Source organism: Colossoma macropomum, unplaced genomic scaffold (assembly GCF_904425465.1).
Source record: "Colossoma macropomum unplaced genomic scaffold, Colossoma_macropomum, whole genome shotgun sequence".
Lineage (NCBI taxonomy): Eukaryota > Metazoa > Chordata > Actinopteri > Characiformes > Serrasalmidae > Colossoma > Colossoma macropomum.
Window position 1 is genome coordinate 28,518,950 of NW_023494799.1, and position 19,143 is coordinate 28,538,092.

At 37.9% G+C, this 19,143-nt stretch overlaps 1 protein-coding gene across 3 annotated transcripts in view; it reads left to right on the forward strand.

Moving 5' to 3' along the window:
* The window catches only part of LOC118819278 (cAMP-specific 3',5'-cyclic phosphodiesterase 4D-like), a 96,876-nt gene that overhangs the window by 17,274 nt on the left and 60,459 nt on the right, over positions 1-19,143 (forward strand). Inside the window, exon 1 of one of the 3 annotated variants that reach the window (XM_036586993.1) lies at positions 2,607-2,812. The exons of the other annotated variants lie outside the window; for them this stretch is intronic. Within the exon in view, the coding sequence (XP_036442886.1) occupies positions 2,607-2,812 (206 nt within the window). Of the gene's footprint in view, positions 1-2,606; positions 2,813-19,143 lie in introns of those variants that run through there. 3 annotated transcript variants of the gene reach the window in all.

Consider the following 19,143-nt stretch of genomic DNA (forward strand, 5'->3'; position numbering starts at 1 on the left):
TTTTATAAATTTAGGTATTTTTCTATGAGTTAAGGCTATTTTACACTCCAAAAGATGGTTCTTCTGCTTATTTAGTAAAGAAAATAGTTCTATATAGAACAATCAAAGAACCCTTTGCATGATTAAAGGGTTCTTTGCATCATGAAAGGTTTCTTTAGATGGATAAAAAATGTGCTGTAGATGGTTCTATATAGAACCTTTTTGAAAAGGGTTCTACATAGCACCCAAAAAGGTTCTTATATTGTTACAAGCTTGACACTATAACAATAGAAGAACGCTTGTGGGTGCTATATAGAACCCTTTTCTAAAAGGTTCTATATAGGACCTTCTACAGCACATTTTCCATCAGCCTGAAGAACACATTCATGAAGCAAAGAATCCTTTAATAATCCAAAGGGTTCTTTGAGTATTCATGGTTCTGTATAGAACCATTTTCTTAAATGAACCCTTGAAGGACTATCTTTTTAAGTCTGTATCTAACAAAATAACAAATTTTGCTATGGCAGCAATGATCGTATTTTAGAATATTTTTTTTTTCTATTTTTACGTGATGATGCTAATTATGATATATATTTTAATATCTTGTTTATATCATTTTAAATACTGTAGTGAAATTAAATGTTTTGCTGATTTCCTAAGTGAAAATAAGTTAACAAATCCTCTACAGTGAACACACTTCAATATGACATTTAAAAAAATGTTCAATTTTAGTGCACAAAATCTATCTGTCTGTCTGTCTGTCTGTCTGTCTGTCTGCCTGCTTGCCTGTCTATTTATCTGTCTGGCTATCTGTCTGTCTGTTTGTCTCTCTATCTATCTCTCTGTCTGTCTGTATATCTGTGTGTTTTTGCGAGTGAAAAATTCTATACCTCAAATAAAAAAGCATAATCTTTTGCGCAGCTACTAATCACCATCTAACCCCTGACCACCAGCAATTAGACCCCATGTGTCAAAGACAAGGCCTGTGAGCCGGATCAGGCCCACCATACAATCCTATCCGGCCCGCAAAAGTATTTCAATTTTCTATTAATATTATCCTGTTTCACAATGTGCTGCACTACAGTCCCTAGTATGCACTGCAACGTAATGTGCTCTGACTCTCCTACCCCAACAACAGTCTAACGGACAATGGTTATGCCTCGATTCTACACAATTCTGCACAAATCCACACCAGTCATATCACCAAAATGCATTTCAGCCAACATAAACACTTAACGTCAGCTCAGCAGCTCAGAAACTGAGCCCAAGTCTTAATGAACTTGCAGCAAAGAAAGGATACCAGGCATCTAGTTCAAACAAATAGGCAGGATTAAAAGACTGAGCTCCTGGGGATATTTAAATTTAGAATATTTCAAGTGTTCATGTAATATTTCAAGGTCTGCTACAAGTGTCTGTATTTTACTATTGAAGTTTTTGCATATTTTTAATAAATATAACAATGGTCAGTTTGGGTTATAGCACAACATTAATCAAAAATACAAAAAAAAACAAAACATTTTTTTCTCTGGCCCACAGAATTGATGAGATTTTTTAATATGGCCCTTTTACTGGTTGAGTCTGACACCCCTGAATTAGACCAAACACAGTCATTCTATGTTGGCTGTAACAGTAAACAGACTTCAGTATAGCTTATCGGCTATGTAATGTATAACATATATTGACACAGATACCTTAAGATTTGACTGAGGCTGAATGTGGCTATTTTTTGTGCTTTACTCCACTGTGTTTTGTTTGTAATGTAACTTCTGATGGGTGTCCGAATTAAGTCTGTGCTCTCCCACCAGAGCATCATAACAGGCGAATGTGGAGCAGAACACTACAAGTTAACAATCCATGCAAGAGATGTTAACATTGTATGTTGATATTTCAATATATAGCAGGTTCCATTCTTAAACTAAGCAATGACCATCAGCATTAGAGCAGTCAGAGAACTGGGCCGACATAATGTAACAGGAGTGGATGCACTTTATAAGCTACTTGACATTTAATGGTTTGACTGAAGCTGAATGTGGTTGCTTTGTGCTTCAGCCTGATGTGCTTTCTGCCACTGTGCTTCGATGAGCTCGAGATCGAGATTGTGGGTTTAAAACTAGTAAGCTGAGATGGAGTTGGGGGCTCGTGCGTGTGGTGATGTAACTCGAGCTGGGCGTCACTTGTCTCGGTGCTTGTAACAAACACGCCGCTGCTCTCCAGTCTACTTCTGTCCCTCTCTCGCTCTCTCACTCAGCCTGGAGAGCTCACTTCAGCTGTGCGCGGACGGATCGTGCTCAAGGCTCCTGTCTAAGGACGATGTTAATGCTAAACACGTTCGGTGTGAGAAACAAGCTAAAGGCTTGTATCGCTTTGTTTATTTATCTGTTGAATGACTGCTAAACCTGACTGTAGAGGCTTTATTTCGCTGAAGGAGCGACTCGACGTTTGTTTTGGCAACTTTTCCTCGACTGAGCCGCCTCCTGGTTTCAGCACCACGCGGCGGTGGACAGCTCCGCGCCCGGTAATAAAGCAATGATCTAAAAGTTGCGCTGACAGAAAGCAGCCCGAGTCCCGCAGAGCTTCAGAAACCCCTCTGGTCTCCGGTGTGGAAAGCAGAAGACGCTGTTTGAGGGATGGAGTGCGCGGCTCTGAGTCGAGAGGGCGCCGGCTTCGCCAAGCCGCCCAAACATTTGTGGAGGCAACCGCGGACCCACATCCGCATCAAGCAGCGCTACCACTCTGACACGGAGCGCTACCTGTGCTGTAACCGGACTGTGGAGAACCACCGGCCCGGGCTCAAGAAGCCACGCATGTCCTGGCCATCTTCATTCCACAAACGGTAACGCTTATTCAGGCTAGACTAGGACATTTCACACCCTAGAAAAATATATTTGCTTGAGATTTGTAAACATTTACACTTTAAGGCTTTAAGACTTTGTTTTATACGTTGTAATTACATTAATCTCATATTATCTATTTATTGTTGAACAGCTAAACGATCAATCGAATAGCAGAGCTTGTAGATATAAGAAGGTGTAAACCTGCTCAGCACTCTTTCACACCAAAGAGGGTTCTTTATAGAAGAACCGTTCTGAGCCATTCTCAGTCGAAGCCACTCCACTGAAAGGTTCTTCAGGCGGCCAAAAGTATTTTCCAAAGAATCCCTTCTGGGCGGCTTGTGTATGTGTCACCTCTTTCAAATGGACAGTGCTGGATCTGAAGATTTATTTCCAAATAAACAGACGTACTTGTTCTTTTATTGAGCTGTACATGCTTAGAGAGATCATTAGAAGTGCGTGCCGTCCTCACTAGTGTTCTCCCATTCTCTATATTCTCTACAGAGAAGCTCTTTGTTATGTTAATTTTGTTTTATCTCACCACAATCACGAGTGCCTTTTCTTATTTGTCTCCTTGGTAATGCCGAACACTATCCCACACTTGTTACTGCAGGCTTTCAAAACGGAAAAAAAACAAGACGAATCATACACAACGCGGCCGTGACGCTTTGTTTTTGTGCATCTGCATTCGCTTAAAAATAGGTGATGCGATTCTTTTTTTTTTTTTTTCCAAGCAAGTCATGGAAGCTGCCAGTGATGGTTGTTTGGCATTGAGTTTTGAATAGCATTGAATCACAGAGAGCTAGAGGTAGGTGTATCAACATGACTCATAGTGCTCAGGATTTATTTATTTATTTACTTTCCGCTTTTTTATATATATATATATATATTAATGCTGAGTTTCTAGTCCCATGACATTTATATCCCCCCCACATTAAATGACTCAATTCATATAGACATGCTGAAGAGACATATGTGAGGTCATCCGGCATAGGTATGAGGCACTCTTAGCTGGCATTACTTTACCTCATTCTGGACTTGTTTCTGGAATAAGAAAACACTGCACACTGTTCAAAACAAATGGGATTTTTGGCTTGAGACCCCAGAAAAACCCTGAAAAGATCCATGAAGAACTGGTTCTTTAGGCTAGAGCACACCAACCAAACAAACACCAACAAACACAAACGTTAGGTAGGTGTGTCATACCTGTGTTTGATTGTCGAGAGAATCTAGAACATTCTCTCCCCCATCCACTCTGATTCATTTGGCTCATCAGTTCATTTTCTAAACATTAAGACTGAGAACATTAGGGTGTTGATGTTCGTTGCAGAATGTTTGGTCAGTGTACGAATGTAACAAATCTTTTTGACCCCTTAAACAGCCAGGGTGGGTCCGATCTTCCATTCCTCTCTCCTATAGCTTAAGAATATCTTATTCTATATGATATGATGAGCCTAGGAATTTAAAATTATTATGATGTAGAAAAATGCAGCAGAACTTGACAGGTTTTAAGCAGTTACTCACAAACCATGTCCATACATCTGGCAGAGGATTTTGAGTAAATATTTAAAGAGCCATTTGTGGCTGTTTCAGTGAGAGTTCCTTGCTCAGGAGCTCGTAAATGGGGGAGTTGTTTATGGCATCTGTCTCAGGGATAGACTGCCTGCATAATTATGTGGCCAGCTAATGAAATTAACTGAAATTAAATTAAGTGTAAATTTCAGAATTTTTTGCTGTTCCTCCACTGTTACTGGTGTTTAAAACAATGAAAAATTGTTTAAAACGATGAAATGTTGTGTAGTTATACAGTTTGTGCAAAGGTTTGGGCACCCCTGGTCAAATGACCAAGAAAATAAGTTAACACATCCTCTACAAAGAGCACATTTCTGCACATTATAAGAGTCTATTTGTTAAATTTAACATATTAGAAAAAAAGTAAAACATAAAATGTGGCCTGTGCAAAAATCACAAGTCAAATTATATATATAATTTTTTTCTCACATGTTATAAACATATAGAAATTGTGTACTAAAATTTGCAGAAAAACTGTGTTCTCTCTACAGGATGTGTTATTTTCATGTAGACAATCAACAAAACATGTAATTTGTCCAGGGGTTTGAAACTTTTGCATATGACCGAAACTCGGTTGGTTATATTATAGTATCTATTTGAATTTCTTTGATTACATGTAGTTTTCATACTTTTATTCACAAGCATAGTTGGATTTTTGATTGTCTTGTTAAAAACAGCATGTGGCCAAACAACTCAAATTAATATGATAAATTAATGATAAAAACTCATTTTTTAGCTTCATAATTGTAATGATTTGGAATGTTAAAATCTCAGAGATAGACTTTAATGGGTTAAAGAACCTCCAGAAACTGCAAAAGGGAGCCTTTATTTTTAAGAGTGTCACAGTGTCACATATACATGAGCAGCTTTAATGTTATTATTGTATTTATTAATTTTACTTCTTTTTGCTTGTGGCATGTTCTTGTCAGCCTTCAGGCTGACAGCTGGAGATTTAGGGGCCACTGCCTTAACATGATCCATATTAATGGGTTTTTTTCGACTCAGTTTTCCATTAGAGTTGCCAAGTGATTTCCCCCTTCCTTTGCCCTCTCCTGGCTGTGGACGTTACGCACGCACACACCTCTTTAATCACCTGCAGTGGAAGCAGGAGCCTCCTGGGGACCCTGCTGTGACCAGCCCTATAGCTTATTGAGCTGCAGCTCCATGAGAGCTCCTTGATTGCATGTCCAGGCTGAGGAGCCCTGCTCAGCTCCTGGCACGTTAACATACCCTATATGACTTCTAGCGTTTGCCCACTTCACTGCACTCTCACTGCAAAGGATATTGGAGATTAGTTAAGGATGGTGTTGCTATGGAGCCCATCAGATTTCTAGGAATGGGCATAAAAAACACACAGCAGAGAAGCTTTACTAATTATCGTTGCAGTAAGTTGACCTCCGCTCATTTAATGGAGATGCAAGATCATGTTTGAGATAAAAATATTTTCCTGTTTATATAGGTGGATGTTTATGCATGTGGTAAACACTGATGGGTCTTATTATATTAAACATGGATGTTGAGACAACACAAATAAACAGTACTGTGCAAGAGTCACTGGCTATTTATTTAATTTCCAGTGAAAACGACCATTAAGTTATATTTTCAGCATCAGGAAAAAAGCAGAAACATGTGTTTAACAGAGAATTGCACAGAAGCCTCAACAACTAAAACTAAGTTTACATTTTTTCGACTTTTTTAGTGTGTCCACGTTTCACTTTTATTACAGCTTTCATGCTTCTTGGAACACTTGCTTTTAGCTTTCCAAAGTAATTAGCAGGCATATTTGTCCACACCTTCGAAGTTTAGTCGTAGATGTTGAGTGCATTTTTTACTTCTCACGATCCAAGTAATCCCAATTCCAAACTTAGACTCATCAAACCTCACTTCACATCTTGGATGTCCAGTTTTGATGTTTTAGGGCTAATTTTTTTTTCGTCCATTTGCTTTTATCAGTAAAAGGTTCTTGACTGCTAGACATTCTTTCAGACAACTCTAGCATTGAGTTGTCTTCTCACAGTGGAAAGATGGACAGAAACCGTTGTGGAATTTTCAGATCTGAAGCAAAAGTGGAGCTTTCTCCTGTCTCTCAGAGATTAAGGTTTTAAGTACTGCTTATATAATGATGACCGTTTTGGTGGTCTACAGCCCATGTGTCAAACACAAGGCCCATAGCATAGTACTATCTGGCCCATGAAATTATTGTAATTTTCTATGAATATTAGCCAATTTCACAACGTGCTGCACTACAATCCCCAGCATGCACTGCACATAATGTGTGTAATGTAATGTAGCCTATTGTAAAGTGCATAATGTTGTGCACTGTAGCCTATTTATATATTTATTCCTTTATTTATTTTGTATTTGCATATTTCAAGCATTCATTATGTAATATTTTAAAGTTCACTACAACTATCTTTATTTTGATGTTGGTGTTTTGGCATATTTTGAATAAACAATATCCAGCTCAGGTTATAGCAAATTGCTATTTAACATGCAAAAAAAAAAAAGAACAGACATTCTGTGGCCCACAGATTTGTAGATGTTTTTCAGTATGGCTCTTTTAGTGGTTGAGTTTGACACCCCTGGTCTACAGGGTCTTGCAGGGTTGTTAGCAGTCCCATTTTCTCTGTATCTTAATCATTTTTTTAACTCCAGTTTTGGAAACTCCTATTTTTTCATTTATGTTCCTTTGTCTTTCCCCTTCCTTCTGCAAGTGAATGATCTTCTAATCTCCTCAGAAACATTTCCTGAAAAATCGATACATTTTACTTGATAAATGAAGGGTGGTTTCTGACTTTTGCACAGTACTGTCAGTCTTTATGAAAAGATATCCAGCTTGTTTTAGCCACTGTGGTCTCTGTGCTCTCTGCTGTCTCTGAGGTCTCTGAGGTCCTTGATTATCTGTTTCCTAATGAGATGATAAGTAATGCCTTGTTCTCCCAAGTAATTCTTCTCCCAGACCCCTCCAGCCACAGTGAGAGATGTAGCTGTTCTGTTGTGATTGAGGATCAATCCATTTATCGATTGCTAAACATACGACCTCTGGTTTTTAACTGCAGGCTTAAAAATAATGGTTCCTAAATGTTTCTTGGATTGGACACGTAGTACCTTTAAACTTTTACGTCTTAATAATATGTGGAGGTTCTTTACACATTAAAAATTTTCTTCGCTCACACACATCTCATTTACTAAAACCACTGTTTAAAGAACCATCTAGTGAAATGTTTTTTGGGGAACCAAAGCAGTTCTTCTATGACATCGCCTCAAAATAACCCTTTTGGCACTTTTATTTTTGAGAGTATTATGCGTAGGAACCACAATGACTGCTGAGCTTGCTGAGAGAAGGTGGCTTGAAAAGGCCTGGCCACAGTTTCATTAAAAGTGCAATCACATGTTATTATAATGTCTTCTTTAACCTTTCAAGGATTGCACCTTTTTACTTCTCAACTTTAGACGACACTGAATAATGATGTCCTTTAATTTGGTTATTTCAAGCATTGATGTGTAAGTGCTAGTGACATTTCAGTATCATTGATGTGGATAATAAGTATTTTGTCTCTTTGCATTCTTTTTACTTCATTAAAAGAGGCCCTGCTTTCACACAAGTAGTGGTGCTTTATTTTCCAGCACGCTATACATGAGCGCAGTTTTTCTCTAACACCTTGTTTGCTACCCAGCTCATGTCTCTCTCTTTCTCTCTCTTTCTCTCTCTCTCACTCTGCTCACACACACTTTTGCATATACACCCAGGGCCATTCCTATCCCCGACCTCTATTGTAAAACAAAAGTGCAATAAATGCTAAAACCTATAACTATCAGATGCACTTACACTACGTCTGTCCCTGCTTGGTCTTCTTGGATGAATAATTTTGGGGGGAAAATGTAATTGTGATTTTACGAATATTGCAATTGAGTTAAACATGATAATTTTCAATTAATCTAGCTCCAGGTCTGTTTTTTATACCAAGAAGACCACAACATCCTGTTTTCAGGCTTGACACTTTTGGTGCCAATTGTAGTTGATGGCCAGATGGCCAGTTCACGCGCTGAGCCTTATTAGGTTCACAAGCTATGCCTTATTAGGTTCGAATTATAGGATTAAAAATTCTTAAGAAATGTTGAATAAGCAAGATTTAATAATAATAAAGCTAGCAGATTTTGCAATTTGAAAATTGCAACCATATCTGTATTGAGGTCTTAATACAAAAACAATTCATCGTTCAGCCCTCATCAGTGATATAACAGAAAGAGATCAAGTTAGAAAGACAGCAAATATAAGACTGTTCTTTGGATAGATTTCACATTAAAATGCCATTATAGATGTTTTAGTCGTGGACTGAGAAAGCAGCTGTAGGTATCAAGGCTCTTCCGTTACTCACTGAGGTGTCCTTGGCTTTTACACTGAGCTATGGACCCAGCATAAAAGCCCTGAACTCAGTTTCCTAAAATCAGTGTAAAGTTAAGATGATCCAAATTGTCTGAGAGAATGATACTCACTCTGCCATCTTACTGTGATCAAAAATTGGTCTTCCAGCTCAAAACTGCTTGTTTCTTCTTGATTAAACATTGACATTTGCGAATAAAAGACATGATTCATTGATGTTACCATTCATACACTTCAATTTTCCAGTCAAAAACAAAACCACATGGTCACAATTTGCAATAAAATTCTCATTAGTAAGTACGTTAGTACTTCTGTAGTTGCCAAGAGCATTCAGTAGTCTTTTTATATAAATGACTGTATATATACTCTACTGGAAAGAGCATGTTTTGAGAATATATATAGTACTGTGTAAAAGTCAGAGACCACCTTTCACCATCACATTAACAGTAATTAAACTGTAAAGAGAAAGGATGAGTAGATGTCGAGAAGCCATTACTGAGAAAAGGAAACAGACAAAAAAAGGAGATTTGCAAATCAAACAAAGAAGTTGCTGTTGTTTTCAGAACAATGGACTGACCAAACCCAGTCCAGACCTCAACATTACTGAATGAGTTGGATCAAAGCAGAAAATGCAACCAACTTCTAAGGCTGAACTTGATGTGTAGAAAAATATCCCTGCAGATTTTGCAGGATAACTGAAAACAGGTCTCCAGAAAAGAATGGAAGCTGTAATAAAGGCATAGTGGACACAATAGATAACAAAAAAAATCTTACATTTAATTGAAGTTTTGTGTAATTTTTGGTTAAATATACATTTTCTCTGTTTTTTCCTGAGACTGAGAAAGGAATAGCTTGTGCTTAATAGCCATTTTGACTGGAAATGAAGTAAGCAAGGCCAGTCAATGACTTTTGTGCACTACTGTAAATTAAATGTACAGTATTTCCATGCTTGCACAAAGTTGTTAAAATATAATTATCAGATTCAGCAACACTGCGTGCCTGTGTTCTGTATGAATGATGTAGGAGGGAGCTGAGTTTGTTTATTTCCTGAGCTACATCTTTTCATTTGGAAGAGAGTACTTGTTTGAACGGATGAGCATATGCCTCAGGGGACCTCTTCTAGCACTGACTGCTTACGCTATGCGTATGTGCATGTGAAGGAGGGAGGTAAGTTTGCTTGTTGACTGACATACAGCTTTTCATTTGAATAAGCTACCTGTTTGAACTAAGGAGTCTGTGTCTCTAGGGATGACGTTTAGCACCGAATTGTCTGCAAACCTTGTCTGGAGGCGAAGTGAATTCAATAGCTGAGCGGAAGTCATTTTGCCAAGTGTTTATGATTCATTGTCAATGCCAACAAAATGTAATAAAAACATGATCTGTGTTGGCTGTGGCGTTATTTGGCAAGAGGTAAAATATTGAATTGAATATTGCGAAACAGGTGAGGCAGCAATATGTCTTGTCATAATTTTGTCTTTGTTTTTCATGCAAATAGACATTGGTGATTAAAAGAAAGAAAGAAAGTCCATTAGCTTGATAACTTGGATGTTTTGTAAATATAATATTAACATTTAATGTCTTCTTGCAGACGATATGAGTTATTTTTCTTGTAGGAAATTTCAGTTTGTATACAATCATCTGTCCAGTCCAACATCTCTTGCCTAAGAATCTTGCTTGCCTGTGCATTTCTAACCAACGAGCTTCAGCGATTAAGTGCCAGAAGTGATGAATTGGATCAGTTGGACTAATTCAGCAGACTTACATACTGAGCCGTTCCGGGTGTTGTCCTTTGGAAAAGGAGACACTAGCAGAATAAATCCTCCCTTTGATTGTTTGTTTGACCAGGGGAAACCATGTTGTCTCTCTGTGAGATTCATTGATTTCCTGCTGGATCCCTTGGGATTTTTTACCGTTGTAGAAGAGACCTTTTTTCATTTAGTTCTTCTGTCACTCTGTGTCTTCTGTGATCTAGTGAGGCTTCAGGGCACTCTTCATCATTTTTCCTGTCTTGCTGTTTTTGTTTCTCTCTTTTTAATGTCACATAGAGGACCTTAGACATAGAGGCTGTTTACTACCACTGTAGTAGTCAAGTCCAGTCTCAGACTCAGGTTCTTTCTATTGTCTCAGACTCGGCTTCTTTCTGCTGTGTTGGATTCAGGTTCTTTCTGTTGACTTGACTCAGGTTCTTTCTGCTGTGTTGGATTCAGGTTCTTTCTGTTGTCTTGACTCAGGTTCTTTCTGCTGTGTTGGATTCAGGTTCTTTCTGTTGTCTTGGCAGCTTCGTTCTGTTGTCTTGGCAGCTTCGTTCTGTTGTCTTGGCAGCTTCGTTCTGTTGTCTTGGACTCAGCTTCATTCTGTTGTCTCGGACTCAGCTTCATTCTGTTGTCTCGGACTCAGCTTCATTCTATTGTCTCAGACACAGATTCTTCCTGTTATCTTGGGCTCAGTTTCTTTCTTTTGTCTCAGACTTAGTTTTTCCTCTTGTCTCAGACTCAGGTTCCCTCTGTTGTCTTGGACTTGGTTTTTCCTGTTGTCTCGGACTCAGCTTCATTCTATTGTCTCAGACTCAGGTTCTTTCTTTTGTCTCAGATTAAGGTTCTTTCTTTTGTCATGGACTCAGTTTCCTTGTCTTGTCTTGGACTCAGGTTCTTTCTCTTGTCTCATACTCAGGTTCTTTCTCTTGGCTCGGACAATGAGAAAATTATAGCAAAAATATAAAGCATATACAATCTTGTTCTAAAGAAAAGAATTCAACAATAACTTTTCATCAAATTGGGATTAATTGGATTTCCAGGGTTAGTCTCTCATGATTCTGCACTGTATGTGAAGACTTAATAAGCAGGACAAAGTAAAGCACATCCCTGTCTAGAATAAAGGAAAAATGAGAGCCCTGATGCTGTTAATAACAGGTTCTGTCTGAAAATGCTAAAAACAAATATGTGGATATTACATTCAGTGAGTGTTTGTAGAAACCGTGTTATTTAACAATAGCTCAGCTTTGTTCTAGGCTCTGTGGTAAGCTCACAGATCAGCTACACTACGTTTTCATTTTACTGGCCAAAATATTTACCAGTCTGGAAGAACATTTTGTTCACAGTGTTTCAGAATCCATTTCCTTTCTGCTCACTGTTGCTCGTTCCAGGCATTTCCATGAGTCTGTCTGGATTCTCCTTTTTTCGAGCAGCAGTAGGTGAATGAAAAGCACAGCTAGTATAGAGGATAATTATGAATATTATAATTATGCCTGATGATAACCAAGACATTAATACTCTTAACACTAAGGGGTACCTTATCCGCTGACACTGTACCTGTCTAGGAATCAGTCTATTAACTAATTAAATACCTGCTGTCCTTTGCTAATGCAGACATGATCATTTGAAATATTTGCCAGTGAAAATCAAAGAAAGATACAGTATCAAAACAGATGTATTAAAACAACATGCCAAATAATTTTGCAGTTGCCATTCTTCTCTATGTCCAGTTAAGGGTAGTTAACAAATCTCATGCAGTGCTGTGCAAAAGTCACATTTAATTTCTAGTAAAAATTAAATTAAAGCCAGTGTGTACAATTTATTTATTTTTCAGGATCAAGAGAAAAGCAAATTAAATAAATAAATAAATTTTAATAGAAATTCCACAGCAGCATCAACAACTAAATGTATTATCCTTTTTTTCAGTATTTAATGTGTCTACCCTTTGCCCTTATTGCGTCTTTCAGTCTTTTCAGGAGATTTAATTTAAATTTTTTTAAGAAACCTGCGGGGATATTTTTCCACACCTCCAAAGTTCAGCCTTAGAAGTTGGTTACATTTTCTGCTTCTCACGATCCAAGTAATCCCAATTACAAACTTAGGCCCAATCCCATTTCACCCCTTGCCCCTACCACTTAGACCTTACCCCTCCATTTTCCTGTTCCACCTTAAATGGTGCAGTAGTTATATTTTGGCACCTCAGGCATCAGAACTGTTGCTCCATTTAAGGTGGGACGGGAAAATTTGAACAGGAAGCTGGTGAATAGCTGACTTCAGATTCATATTACTGAAGAATTAGAGTGGTGATAATAAATAATTGTCACATCCCCCACTTTTTGAAGTAAATGTAACTAAAGTCCAGCAGTGAGGTTGTTGTCACTGCAGACTGGTGGGGTTCCCTACTGAGCAGTCTGTTAATGAAGTAATTGAAGTAAATGAAGTAAAAAGCTCTTTTTTTTTCGAGGGTCCCATTTCGTAGAGGAACATTTCAACCACTTTCCCTTCTACCTCAGTTCCAAGGGGCAAGGTGACACTTGAAAACAAGGGGTAGGGGTAAAAATAAGAAATAGGACTGGGCCTTGGACTCATCACACCTCACTTCACATGTTGGATGTCCAGTTTTGATGTTTTAGGGCTAATCTTTTTGTTGTCCATTTGCTTTTCTTAGTAAGGGCTTCCTAACAGATACACATCCTTTCAAACTTATAGCATTGAGTTGTCTTCTTGCAGCGGAAGGATTAACAGACACACCTGTGGATTTTTTTCAGATATGAAGCAAGAGTAGAGCTTTATTTTTGAAGGATTGAGGTGTTGTTTATCTAATGGTGACAGTTTTGGCAGCCTACCAGCTTTTGCATGGTTGTTTTGTAAGGCAGCTGAGGTGTGTTCAGGTAGTATCTTGTGTGAATGTTGGTGTCTCTTTGAAGGAACACATAATATCAGTGAGTCCATGGGAAACAGCTTTTTGGGAGCTGTAACTCATTGGTTTTAAGGTTGGGAGAATGGAAGAGTTGAAAAATGAATAAGTTGTACTTAATGACTTATGACTGGAATCTAAATAAAAGGTGGTCTCTGACTTCTGCACAGTACTATATGTTTTATATGTGTGTTTATATAATGTATTTAACCCCTTTTAACTTAGAACATAGTAAGTGCTGAAAAAATAATAGTAGTTCCTCAGCCTGAAGTTTAAGATCAGATTTCAGATCTTGATAAATGTGTTAAAATTGTACTAACACAAAAATCACAGTGTTAATAGTAACCTCTCCCTTTGCTGCTTGGTATAGTGTCCACTACTAGATGGCTAATGTTATAACAGAGGTCCCTCAGCCCTTAATACTCTTTGATGACCGTTCCCAGGTCAGGCGAATCTACTCAGCCAGCTGCAGACCGCCATCAAAAGATCTGTGAAGGTCAAAAATGATCTTGGTACAAATTAAAGGTAGATTTTACAAAAAAATGAATGTATGTGTCACATATCATGACATCTTAGCCCATTTTTGACATGATTACTCATACAGTTTCTATTCTGGGCTTGTGGTTTGAGCAATCACAGCCCTGTAATGTGACTTGCAAACATCGCCATGATGGAAAAAAAACAGCCTTTTGATTGGTTTCATTTCAGTTTTTCACCAAAAAAAGCAAAGAAAGAAAAACTCAATATCTCTATGACTCAGTTACTTCAGCGAAGGGGTATTCAGGTAGTTGGGCCTTTTATTCCGAAGCAATTTTCCTTTGTTGAGAACAATTTGCTTCAATTTCACTACAAACAATAATAGCTTACCAAAGTAAATGTATTGAATATAAGGCAATAAATGTAATATGTTCCAAGTTATATCTTCTTATGACTCATAAACCTTAGGGAACAGCAAACTGTGTATTTTAAATTGATCCATGCTTTGTACTGTACTGTGCCCTTCTGCTTAAACATAAGATATGAGGTGATAAAGTGTTGACTGATAGATCATTTACATTGGTGCCACGTTGTGATTGATTTTCAGTTTTAGCTGTATTGATAGATAATATCATTATATCCATGATAGCATTCTATTCCCTAATGTAGTGGTTGCTAAGTCTTTATTCTATGCATGTACTTTACACATGATATTCATGACCAGTTTACTGCCATGTGCCATTTGCCCAGTGCTTCAGATTGTTTTAAAGAAACAGATCAAAATGCTTAAAAACTGAATAAATAATAGGATTCTTTTATTGAAACGTGGTTCCTGTGGTTAACATTCAATACTGTTTTGGTGCCATTCAAAATAAGCTATGCCAGATTTGTAAGTTCTTTGTAATCATTTTAGCACAGAGTGACGGTAAGAATGAGTTTATTAACTTTAGGACCCATATCCTATGTTATTCTTGTCTTTTATTTCTTTTCCCTGTAGTCTACCTATAATATTTGTATGCATTTTTATTCATTCATTACACATTTTTAAAGGACAGTTTTTTAACCTCTCGTATTCCTTAGAATTAAACAGGCTGTTTTTGCTGCTGTGTCTTTAAGACTGATGTATGTAAATGAGCAAGGTCTGATTGACTGCCCTTTGTTCAAAACATCTTCAGCATAAATGGGTTGGGGCTAAACTGCTGTAGGCTGAATAAGTGGGTATATGTAAATGTGCTAGTTTTCGTGACAAAATGGGCTGTTTTTGCAGCTTAGTTTGCATATAATGACTGTACTGGACTGGGGAGTGAATGGTAAGTTTGGAAACTAATAATGTGTACAAACCACATCAAACTTTTATGTTTAAAAATGAGCATAATTCAGCTTTGCATGATATGAGCTCTTTAAGATAACCTTAAAGGTCATCTGATACAGTAAAAATGTGGAAATGTTTATCAGTACTCCCCAGCACTAAGATCATAAATAACATACACACAGCAATGAATCATCTGCATCTTTCCTTGCGTTTTTTTTACCGGACACAAGCTGAAGCCCTAAGTGAGAGAAAGCCACTTTGTTGTAAATTAGAGGGACAGAATGTTCTGTTTGGCACTACACAGCCCTCCAATGCACAAACACTTCCTTTTCCTCTGCCCCTCCCAACTTGCCAGCCACTGTCCCATTTTTTGAAATGAAACTCATTTCTCGTGTCTGTGGTGAGTGCTTGTCACAGGACCGGCTGTGGAATGGCAGGAGGCAGAAAGGGGTCACGCCACCTCTCCCTCTGCTGCTTGGCACAGTGTCCACTAATAGATGGCTCATGTTATAACAGAGGTCCCTCAGCCCTTAATACTCTTTGATGACCGTTCCCAGGTCAGGCGAATCTACTCAGCCAGCTGCAGACCGCCATCAAAAGATCATTTTGCTTGCCACTAACTCCCCCACCACCTGTTATGACGTACATCATCCAGCTTTTCATCTATCATAATTTCGCTGCTCTCTCAACCTCAAAGATGAAAACAGTCTTGCCTGGTGTGACCACCACATAAAACAGTAACATTATTTGACATGGCTTTCTTCTCCCTCAAGATGTTTTCAGTGTTTTGATCTTTTGGTTGCATTTGCGCCTGTGAGGGGACTGGAAACTTTCAGGCTAATGTTGCAGCCATTACCTCAGGTGATACAGCCCCAGTTTGGTGATTGTGAGTCTCATACACTGGATAGAGTTAAGATGAAGCTGAAGTTAGCTTCTTATTCTCATTTCCCTTTCCACCTTAAATGATGTAGCAGTTGCATGCAGATGCCTGGAATGAAAAAATCAAATAACGAGCAGCCTTGGGAGATTAGTATATCAAATTCAGCACGACAATGTGAATTTGGTACAGACTGACACAACAACAGGCAGTGCTCTGCAGAGTTCATTACTTTTTTTCATTTCTGATGTAGCAAGTTTAGTATGTGAATCATGTGAAGACTGACAGCAGCGGCAAGAATTGCAAAAAGCCAAGGTGGCACAGAGAAGACAATGAAAAAAAGGTGCTTAAAGAGGATGAGGACATATCCGAGCAGTGAAAAATGCTGACCTTCACTTACCTAGCTACCATTAGTATTAGTTTGTAGCATATTGACTGTTATAATTATGTCACATTTAAGATAAAAGCTTTCGACAGCTAGCCACTCTCAATGTAGAATCTAAATTATAAATAAGAATAGAAAATGAAGAACGTGAAAATGCACGGATTTTAGAAAAAGGTATTGTGCGGATATTTTGCTGTACTGTGTATGTGAGTGAGTAAGTGAGTGAGTGAGTGAGTGTGTCTATGTAGCAAGAGAAATCAGTGGTGGACAGTAACTAAGTAAATGTAATTCATTAGTGTACTTAACTAGTTTTTTGTGTATCTGTACTTTACCGAAGTATTTCCGTTTTGGGCGACTTTTTACTTTCACTCCACTACATTTCAAAGTCAAATATCTTACTTTTTACTCCACTCCATTATGTGAAATCTGTCGTTCCTTTTGGCTTATGTGTGTATAAAAACGTAACATGTCTAAACGAAAGAAGCGCAAAGAAGCGCACCAATCAGGGTACGGCACGCACTTTGTTTTGAACTGGTTTTGTCCTGTTGGACATACTGACCCAGTGCAAGCATACAGTTCAACGTCAGTGCAGCAGCGTAAAATTTTCCTGCATAAATGGTGGGAGAGACTCTAAACAAACTTTGTGTAAATACACCACAATATAGAAATATGTGCATATATGCAGTTGTGACTGGCATGTTTCTTTTTTCTGAATTCATACAAACACTATTTCATTTTATAGTAGATTCGTTTTGTCTAGTTTATGTTTACGAACAGAGACCTACAGATGCAATATAGTAAAGGAAAACACATTTGTGAACTTGTGTTTAAAGCAAGCTTTTATTAAATTTAAACTTAAAGCAAGAGTCTTCTTACAAAATGATAATAGGACATTAGAGCCATAATTAACCTTTGAGTACTTTCACTTTTGATACTTAAGTACATTTGAAGGCAAATACTTTTGTACTTTTACTCAAGTGGAGGTCTAAAGGGAGGACTTCTACTGTTACTGGAGTGATATTTTACCTTGGGTATCTCTACTTTAGCTCAAGTACATAGTTTGTGTATTTCGTCCACCACTGAGAGAAATACAGCTAAAGTTTGAGGTGGGCTGGACAGCATCATGTAACTCCCAGTCTGAAAATAAGTCCCTTTATTCATTTTTCTAATAGTTTTGAGATAAGCCTTTGGCCCAAAATATCTTTTTTTTCAACTACATGCAGGGTGTTGTAAGGCAAAGTATTACCCAAATAAAAAAAATAGTTTTTTAGATATGTTATCATTATCACCATTGAGTATAATAACTCAGAAGACACATAGAGGTCACTGGTCATTTTGGATAGTAAACAAATGGGCTATAGTTGAGTTATAGACATCTTGACCCCTGGTTTCTGCCACCTCCACTGTAAAGGGATATGAGTCAGTAAGTTTCTCTACAATGCACCATTTCACATCAAACCATTCTGAATTAATTTGTTTACATCTCAACCTTTGAATTATGCAGAACAATGATAGGAATTCCCTGTTAATAATATATGGTTTTTGGCTTGGATGTATGGTTCTAGGTAGACATTTAGTCAGCATAGCAGCTTTATATTATATGGAAATTTTTAAACGTATGAAATATCTATAAAAAGGTTTTTCGCACTTGCACAGTTCATTTAAAAAAGTGTTCTTTAACCCTGTTGCTCAAGAGACCCATGGTGCTGTTTAATGTAGTGGACAGGGTGCAGGGTAAAAATTAGCTCAATGGCACTGCACTGACTTGAACAAAACAACAAGACTGGACTTAAAACTTAAAACTAGCAGGTATAGAAATTGACAAACGTGCAGGCTGAGACAAAAACTGAAACATTTATAACAAACAAGTACAGCTAGTCCAGTAGTAATGTGTTTGTGACATAGAGGAACTCTTAATGATGACCAGTCACACAGACTTCAGAGGGGCCATAAATCCTTTTGGCTCCAAAGCTGTTGTAAATATGCCCGTATCTTCCAGTACTTTCTAATCCATCTAGATTGGCAGTTAACACTGCTGTGGTACGCGCCTGGCCACATGGTGCAGGCAGGAATTCTGGAGCTGTGTGAGTCAGAGCCTCTGGGAATGTGCAGCAATCATGGTTCAGCAGCATGCCAGACGTCCTGCAGGAGAACGAGCCTGGGCAGCTGATATAAAACACTGTTTGGTGGCAGTCTGAAGTAAAATTAGCCTTTGTTGGTCTGAAAGTAGGGCCAAAAATTATAAATCATCTGACTGATAAAATCTGACAACATTAAAATCTCACCGATTTATCACTGTCTGCGAAAATGCTAGTGATATAGTACCGATATTTATAAATGTTTCGTTTTACATTGTAATGAGCAGAAATCTCTACTATGATGCTAATGTATGGTTTTACAGCTTTATGACAGTCTTTACAGAAATTTCTCTGTAAAAGCAAAGAATCCAGAACCATTTGCTCACCTTTGTTGCAACAATTCAAGCTGAGTTTGCAAACGTGAACACAAAATGCTGGTAAAATAACAAAAACATGTAAAATGCATTTAAAACCAGCCTTTGGCATGATACTCAACAACCTAATAACATTTTTTTCTGACATCTGATAAGTTGAAACAGACAAAAAAAGTCCCTCTAGTGCCACATTTAAGAAATACTAT